Source organism: Phalangium opilio, unplaced genomic scaffold, assembly GCF_054372755.1.
Source record: "Phalangium opilio isolate 3A_F unplaced genomic scaffold, DU_Popi_V2 ptg000329l_1, whole genome shotgun sequence".
Taxonomy (NCBI): Eukaryota; Metazoa; Arthropoda; class Arachnida; order Opiliones; family Phalangiidae; genus Phalangium; species Phalangium opilio.
The window spans coordinates 3,319,026-3,328,090 of NW_028324226.1; the positions used below are offsets into that span (position 1 = coordinate 3,319,026).

The window sequence follows — 9,065 nt, forward strand, 5'->3', positions numbered from 1 at the left end:
TGTCAGGAGCAGATCATCTGCTCCTGATACTGTGCAATATAGGGTGTTTCGAAAAGCGTGGTTGACCGAAGTACACCTACAATGGGTTCTATGGACAATTTTGAGTCGAAAATGTAACTTCTATGACATTTCGTCCAAAGGGATACCCAAACCATGTTATGAACATTGGAATGTTTTATGGATGACCCCTTAAATTTATGCAAGAAACTAAAAATTAATGATGATTTAACTCCAATAATAGCTTGTAAACGGTATCCCATAGTAAAAAATGTCCCTGAAGTTACATTTTCGACTCAAAATAAAATTTCCCATAGAACACATTGCACTTTTTTGGAACACCTTGTATTTGAAAACTAAACCACCAACCCATTTTGTAGCTGATATTTTTGTATTTTTAACTGTATTTACTTTCAGTATCAGCTAAAAATGTACGCCTCACTATATGTGGTTATATACTGTATTTGCATAGCTGCCATAGTATTATTATATACCTCTCCCATTATTATGAAACTATACTTATTGAAACAGGAATCTTTGTGCCCCCATTTCTCCAATTCATAGAACATAAGTTTATAAGATATGTTCCATAAGTATGACACTTACCTATACTTCGTAATCTTAGAGACTTACTGAGAACTAGTTCGAGAACGACGCGAGAATTAACTACACTCACTTTTGAAGTCCATCTTCATAAACTAAACCTTTGACAGCGCCTCACCAGGCGTCGCTTTACCCCGAATCTATGACACTACGTCACTTCATGACAAGCTCTCAGTAACCAGTGACAAACTTATGGAACATATCTTATGAACTTATGATAGAATTAATCGAAGGAGTAAATTAAAGAAATAATTTAAAAAAAATTGATAAAAACGTAACGAATCGTTTAATGCACTCTCGTTTTGTTTTCTCTTTTTTATCATGTAAATATGATTACAAAAATACTTCAAAAAAGAAAAATGACCGATTGTTAATTTCTGTTTCTTCGTTTGAAAGATTTATAAAGCAGTTTCTTTTAATCGCGCCGCGCTTTTTAATTTCTTCTCAATGTTTAAATCTGTAATTATTATGATTATTTACACTTCTAATTTAGACACTACATAATTTTATCACTTGGAAAAACTGGATCCGGGTAAAGGAAAACTATCTTTTCTTATTTAAATTTTTGTTAAGGCGAATTACGTCATGGATAAATCTTGAGTAATTTTGTTCCCTAGTTAATATAATTACGTCCTAATTTCATAATTAATTAAATTTATCTTCATTCAACGCGTGGAAAATTAATTTACGAATTTTTAAACCGTAAAAAACACGATTTATCTAAGCTCTGTTATTGTTTAAAACAGAATACGACATATGCGGTTTCACATCCTTGTTATAAATAATGTAAATTAATGTTCTACCAGGAATTTATTTATTTAAAGAAGCGAGAATGGGTAACGGGAATTATTGGGAGCGCGTCTTAAGAAAAGAAAAGGCGGGTCTTATTTTCCAAGGTGACTGAGGTAATTAGAATCTACGTAGTTTTCACCTCAGAGTCATGAAACGTAGATTTAAGAGAACCAATAAGATGTTTTAAAAATTTCGATATGCTTTGAGGGGGGTGAAACTCTTCACTGAGTTATATGTGAAACTGAAGTAAAAGTAGGGTGAAAATTGGTAAGATGGAGCGGTAATGATGATGGGCGATCTACGACATGTAATGAAAGTCACACATGTACCTTGCGCGCGTCCCTACCCTTCGCTAGGCGATTGCTAAGTGCTGCCGTGTAGCGCCATTGTATTTGTATGAAAATTAGCTTCTTTTTTACAGACACAGGGGCATCCTGGACGTTTCCGTACTGAACGACCCTACCAAAACCCTGAGCATGCTGGGAGACTTCGTGCCAAACTACAACGTGATAGGTATGGAGGTTGCTGCTCCATCCCTCTCTCCTTCAAGGTAAAAGGAAATTCTTATTCATTCCTTCTTTTGAACATATTAATTCCTGGTTCTACAAAATTCTAAGTTTAAAACTCGCTAATATATCGCTCCATGGCGCTAATTACCACTGCCAAAATGGCAACCCTCACAAACTAAATGTAAAATCAGATCTGTCGCATTCTGTTTAAAATATTTTAAGCAACTGTAGGAAATTGAAACAGAGCTTTCACGAATACCTCGACAAAGCATCAGTACAAAAAAGTCGATTTGCTATTAAATAAATTACTAAAATGATGGTAAAAACACCGGCAGTTATTTAGTTTAAAATATTAGGAAGAATTCAACGTGGCTTTTTACGAACTTCTACCAGTTTTAAATATTAAAACTGACGAGTTAAAATGGTACTGTACGCTATAGTGTTTATTTCACTTTTTGGTCTTTTTGGGGGCCGCGCTTGGGACATTGCAAACGGCACCCGGTCGCGTCACTTCTTCCCAAAGTACTTCTAGATTCTCTGGGGTATGTTTATGACTGGTCATCATTTCTTTGAAAGTACAAATATTGACTTTGACGGGCACATTTTTCATTAATGGCTGGTTCCATCGAACCACACCGACATTTTGGGCCACAATGCCCGTTAATACCACGTCTTCTAGTCGTAAGAAAGCTTGACTGAGCGAACCCTCGTACAATAATTTGGCCGAGTCACCCGAGAATAAATACGCTGGACCGGTACAGAAATACGGATACTGTAAAATGAACAACAGGGTAAATGTTAGTAATTGTTGGGAAAATAACAGGGTGACCAACAACGCTTTATAGAAGGGGTCCAGAGTTTGACTTACATGCTTTCCCGGGAATTGCTCGTTAGAAACGAAATACTTGTTGGCTTTGTTCCTGTGCGGTTTCCAGTGCTTGGCCACTTTGCCAAAAATACTTTTAGTTTGGCCCGCGCGTGATAGGGCAAATTCGAGAATGAGGTCGACGTTGATCATCATGTCATCGTCCGTTTTGAGCACGAAAGGAACCCGAGGACATCGCACGCTGACCCATTTCATCAAAGACACTGACTTTAACGTCAGGTTTTCGTAATTATCCAGAAAGTCAGCCTGAATTATGTCATGGTAGACTTTGTTCTCGTCTTCAACGTATTGTTGCATTTCCGGGTCCTCGGTCGTACCCAAGAGAAAGAGCACTTTGGCATCTGTAGGGAAAGAAGAGTTTGATGGTTGGTTATACCACGCCTATTTGGGTTTGTTGCAAGTAAATAACTCTAGTGCCTTAAGTTAGTGACGGCGGAACTGAGGCAGAGGGTCTCAGAAGGGAGAAAAGTGGTAAGATGGAGAGGCATAATGATGGGCGACCTACGGTAATGAACGTCTCTCATTGTACCTCGCGCACGCCTTTACCCTTTGGTCGGGAGGCGATTCTTGAGTGATGCCGCGTACCACCGTTGTATTTTTATGAGGACTATAGCTTCTATTTTTAAGACAGAGGGGGCGTCCTTTACGATTCCGTACTGTACGACCCTACCTAAACGCTGAGGGTACTGGGAAGACTTCGGTGCCTTAGATGGGGGTACAGGGGCAACGTTATAGGTATGGGGATTACCACTCCATCCCTCTCTCCTTCAAGGTTTCATATCTGAATTACTTTATGAGCTAGGAATTGTAAGTAACGAAATAGACCAACTTTTCTGTTTGAATGAACCACCCCATGTACTTCTGATGGCGTCCCTAGATTCTACTTGGCTAACTCCCGTAGATACGATGACCAGTAAGGGTAGACTCTGTCCCTCATCTGGATCGCATAGATTAGGATGATCTATTTTAAAACTGTAAGAACATTGATTAGTAAGCCTTGGCTTCCTCATCACATCATTTAACAAATATTTACTTATAACACTTGGCGAAGTCTCCTATTTTCACTACGTTCTTTGGAATATCTCGAAGTATATCGGTACCATTGGGCTCGAGTTCTAATGTAGCTTGAACACTTTCATCTTTCAAAATTGAGCTTTTCACTGGGACTCTTTTATACTTGAGTTTTGAGGGCGGCTTTGGGGTTGAAGGCTTGACCACTCCTTTTTTCTTGGTCTTCTTAATTGATTCTACAACCTTAGTTTCTTTTATACTTGAAACTTTGGGTGTTTCAACACTTTTAGTTTGTAAGGGAGGTATATTGTTTAGTAACGCTCTTTCAGAGTCATTCCCAGTCACGGACACTTGGGGTAAATCTTCTTGGGCGTAATTCTTCTGGTTTTGTAAAGCTGGAGCAAAAATATCATGTTTAGGTTTTAAATATGTGGTGAGAGTGAACAATTCTTCAAGGTCACGATTGCGCAATTTTGAACGACACGATGACAGTAATAGACCATTTCGATGTAACCAAGAGTGAAAGACACGGGGGTAAAACTACGCATTCATCTCGCTTTTTGGCGCCTGCGCTGTTGTCTTTTTGAATCATGAAAGTGCACAGAGACAGATGGCAATGGATCAATCCCCTTGTATGTCCCTATATTGAGACTTGCCTACCCGTTTTTTACATCGAAAAGGTCTATATCGTAAGCCTAAAATAATTTCCTTTTTAAATACCCCGAGCCTTTGCCTATACTTGGTTGATAACGTGTCATCATGACCTTGAAGAAATGTTTCTCTAACTTTACCGTTAAGTTTGACTTACCTCTTATTACGTTGGGATTCGCTAATCGGTTCTCCAACCTCGGGACGGCTTTCAAGTTGACCTTGTAATTCTCGTTTAAACCCAGAATGTTTTCATTGATAACGACAAAAACGGCTGCGCAGAACGAGACTAAAAACAAAATGGACAAACTGCGCATTCGAAATGATCCGTCGAGACATCTCGGCATTACGACGCGCTTTGACCCTAACGACCCCTGATCAACGGAGCCAGAACTTGAGCCCTCTCGCTAAAGTAAACTGTATTCCTTTTACCTGAAAAATTCAAAACGTAATGAAATTATTAACAAATTCCATAGATCTACCGAAAAAGCAAGCTAGGTTAACGATAGAGGGTGTTCAAAAAAGGGTGGTATGGCCGAAGTACAATGGTTTTTATTTATTTTTTTTAAAAGTCGAAAATGTAATTTCTAAATGACAATACGAGTTATGATTAGTGTGTTTTACGGATGACCCCTTAATTTTAAGTAAAAAATTTAATGACGATGCTAATTTAATTAATTGAAAATGGCTGCAATTAGGGCAAAAACATTTTCGACTCAAATTTTCCCTATAGAACATACTGTACTTCCTACTGTGCTTCCACCCTTTTTTGAAACACCCTGTAATAATGTTTCAACCATTTCCCGTCCCGTTGACAATATTTTCTACTAAACCTTCCATTAACTTTAAGGGTTTAAAAACTACACCATAACAAAAGCGAATTTGACCATAAATGCGTATTATCCATTCTAAGTTATTCAAGCGTTAATATCGCTACCGAAATTTGTTTTTCAAAGTTGTTATTACTAACAAGTTTCACACAATACAATGACATATCCCGTTCTTTGATTCCATTTTTTTTATCAGTGCAGCGCTTAGTTTAAAAGTTATTCAGTACGTGTTAAAGGATAATGGGTTGGGACTGTAGCGAGTAGGGTAATAAAGTGTGATGAATGATTATGATACGGCTATTCATTATAAAGTCAATGATATCTTTCATGTTACATCGAGGAAATCCCGACGTTTTTTGTCGTTATCGCATTGGGATTAGGTATTAAACAAAATGGAATATAACGCGTTATTATAGTTTAAATGAATAGGCCAACTCTCCGAAATATAGCCCGCCTGACTGGCTTTTGTCAATATTTGGTAACGCATCAACTACCGGTGTATTATGTTAAACTTGAAGGCAGTAATTATCTTATTTAATAGTTCGTCATAAAAAAGAAAAGAAAAAAGTTATGCGTTGACTGTTTGGGGTTTTAACAAATATTACAGCTTTAGAAAACAAAACTTTGACCAAGAAGTGATATCTAGTTTATTAGGGAGAAGGTATAAGATGCCTAACTATTCGCGCGCCATAGTCCCGGTCCCCCTTTCAAAATACAAGGGGGCACGTAAAGGGAAGCCGGGATATTTCGCCTCTCCTCAGTCGGAAAATACGTAATATTCGTCATTCGCGTCGTGCTGACGTGAGTTTTCAAGAACCAATGAGATGCTGGTTGTAATTTAGAGGTGGGGATTAACTCTGGACCTACGTTTGGACTGGAGATAAAGCTAAAAATGTGGCGAATTTATACCTTCTCCATAATAAACTAGATATCGCTTCTTGGTTTACTTTATCTTTCCTAAATTTGGAAATTAAGTAAATAGCTCCGATTTACATGATATGAAATTGCTTTGACAGAAGGTTTTCAATGTGCAATTCAATATCAGGATAATCAAATTTGAATCGAAGTACACTTTAAGTTGTCCGTCACTGGACTCGCGTATCTTTGTTTTGTTGTACACGTGTATTTTAAACTTACATTACCGCACTTGTTTTTATCCTACCAATAAGTTCATAAGATATGTTCCATAAGTATGTCACTTGTTATTGAGAGCTTTTCATGAAACGACGTAGGTAAAACGTAAAGCAACGCCTGGTGTGGCGCTGTCAAAGGTTTAATACAGACTAAGTAGGAAGATGGACTGCAAAATTAACCGTGTGTGTGGTCAATTTTCGATTGTCGTTCTCGAACTAGCTCTCAGTAAGTTTCTAAACATTACGAAGTATATGTAGTGTCATACTTATGGAACATAGCTTGTAAACTTATGGTAAAAAGAATACCTGTGAAAATTTGTGAGTTTGTTACTATATCCCGGTGTACTTTACTTAATTTAGTTATCACGATATATGTACAAGGTCGCGGGGTAACAGCTGTGGTATTTTGCAACGCGACTTTTCCACTCCTCACTCTTTATCATTTTTTTTTATTTTTACACTTTATTGCGTAAAATATTTCAACAGTAGCCGTTGTACACGGACGATCTGTTGGTTTTGTGGACGATGACCTTGGAAAGTGCCGGGTTTGAACCCTGGACACGCTATAGTATATTTCTTACACTCAGGGCCGGATTAAGGGGGGGGGGAAAGGGGGCACTGGCCCCAGGGTGCAAGGCTTGTTGGGGGCGCATTGAGTTTAACTCAGGGTTGTTGATTTTTTTTTGATTTAAATCGGATTTTTTTGATTTTAATTGATTTATTTGATTTTTTTTTTGATTTTTATTGAACTACTAGATAGTAAATTACCAACATGAAATTTTTTGAGTCAAAATTAACCAAAAGCAAAATAATCATGACATTTAAGCAGCTATGGGATATTGTTACTATTCGAATGCTTATATAAAAAGACTAGCTTGACCGCTATTTCATTTCCTAGCCTTTCCAGCAAGACAAACTGGAGTTCTGGGAAAACCTTAAACTGAAATATACCAAAAACATGCTTATTTTTAATTTTAGGTCTTTTCTAGTTAAGTTTCTTCTGCAGTTTCTTAAACTACTACTTGGAATCTTAGAAAACATTTTTTAAAAATAAAAATAAATACTTGATTTTAATCAAATGATTTTTTTAAAAAAATCGCTTGATTTAAATCATGATTTAAATCAGTGATTTAAATCAAACTGATTTAAATCAAACAACCCTGGTTTAACTATTCCCCCTTAGGGACATTTGCTGTTCCGTTTTTTCCGACTTAAGGGGGCGCACACTATCTCGGCCCCCGGGTGCAAAATTGCTTAATCCGGCCCTGCTTCCACTACGATGCTGTCATGCAGAGAGCATTAAAGATGGACAAATTAACCTGGAGTTTTCTCACAGCGTAGAAACCTGCAGTAATCAGGAGCAAATTGAAAATAATATCGTGTGATTTAAGGGTTACCTCACAAAATCGCGAATCTCAGCATCCCATAAAAATAGCGTTGAAGCAGTTATTCTCCAGCGATATCCTCTCGATTTGAATTGTACGAAATTAAGCGTAAACATAAATCTCTTACGAAAACCGATTGTATAAAGACTAGTAAGCCTTTTCCACACTCCCCGAGGACTCAACTACAACTGAGTAGTTTTTAATAACACGTTGGAATACTGTACAACAAATGCCTTTTTTTGATACCTTGACATCCACACATTTTACTTACTCTATGTAGGTGAAAAACGCAATGTGTTTCCCGCATTGCTGTCTTCAGCTGGGTTATACTTTTGAATAGCGTCCTGTACCGCGTGCCTTTGAAGCAGCGATAGCTGGGTAATGGAGAATATAACAGAGATTCTCAGTCTCACTTATATAGTGAGAATTAGACGGTTGATTCGCACTTGGAAAACGAGAGACAATTTCTAATTGATGACAATTCCCAATCGTTCCGGATTATTGACCATTGAAAATTTTGGTCTAGTCTTACTAGGCGTGAGGCCTCTTCTAGTAACATATTGATGGCTTCTCAATTAGTTTATCATATAAGTAATTATTTTTCACGTTTTTTGGCAAGAACCGTATACCGTTCATATTCTCCTAGAATGCTTCTGCAGTCTTCAACACTGTAGTCCGCGTTTTCAGGTCAATCGATCGTCCCTGGTGGTGGTACTGGGGGATTGCTCGGGCTGTAGACGCGAGACGTGTCCTGGCGACGCTTAGTGGCTTTACCGCGTCATTCTCATTCTTACGTCATCAACCTTAAGGCGCGTTTTCAATCAAGATTTTCTTGATGAAAAATTTGGCTTTTGGATTAAAAGTAGTTCTCGGTCAATAACCAAAGCAAAAAATCTAGCTTCAAATTCAGTGTTTTGTCTTTTCAGACTTTAAACCTTCGATAAGCAGATATCTAATAAATGAATTTGATATTTTCTTCTCATTTTCTTTAAACTTTTGCCTCTCAAAGTAAAATCAGGGATAGATTTAATTTTAAAAGTAGGAATGGAGCTCAGAGTAATGTGGACGCGCGTCAAAGTCCCGGACCCCCTTCCCCGGGAAGGGGGGGTATAGTGACAGAGGTAAAAAGGAATTCGGTATTTTTCGCCGTCCCCGCCAGCAACGTCATCAAAGCGTAGTTTAAGTGAGCCAATAAGATAATTTAAACTTTTCGTTACGTATTGGAGGGAGGGGCTCTATAAATACAATCCGTTCTCCATTCCTACTTCTAA

The 9,065-nt window shown here is 37.8% G+C and overlaps 1 protein-coding gene across 2 annotated transcripts; it reads right to left on the bottom strand.

Annotated features, from left to right (window-relative positions):
- Window positions 1-865: 865 nt before the first annotated feature.
- Window positions 866-8,666, bottom strand: LOC149610335 (beta-1,3-galactosyltransferase 5-like). 2 transcript variants are annotated; one of them, XM_089859265.1, is made up of 7 exons: window positions 8,424-8,666; window positions 8,066-8,343; window positions 4,607-4,878; window positions 3,821-4,193; window positions 3,617-3,759; window positions 2,770-3,128; window positions 866-2,673 (listed from the first exon to the last, which is right to left on the bottom strand). In XM_089859265.1, the coding sequence occupies exons 3-7, from the start codon at window positions 4,791-4,793 to the stop codon at window positions 2,350-2,352; spliced, it is 1,386 nt and encodes a 461-aa protein (XP_089715391.1). In that variant the 5' UTR covers window positions 4,794-4,878; window positions 8,066-8,343; window positions 8,424-8,666; the 3' UTR covers window positions 866-2,349. The 2 variants fall into 2 exon arrangements, with proteins under 2 accessions (XP_089715391.1, XP_089715392.1); XM_089859266.1 differs by having other exon boundaries at window positions 8,066-8,239; window positions 8,327-8,666.
- Between the last annotated feature and the right edge of the window lie 399 nt (window positions 8,667-9,065).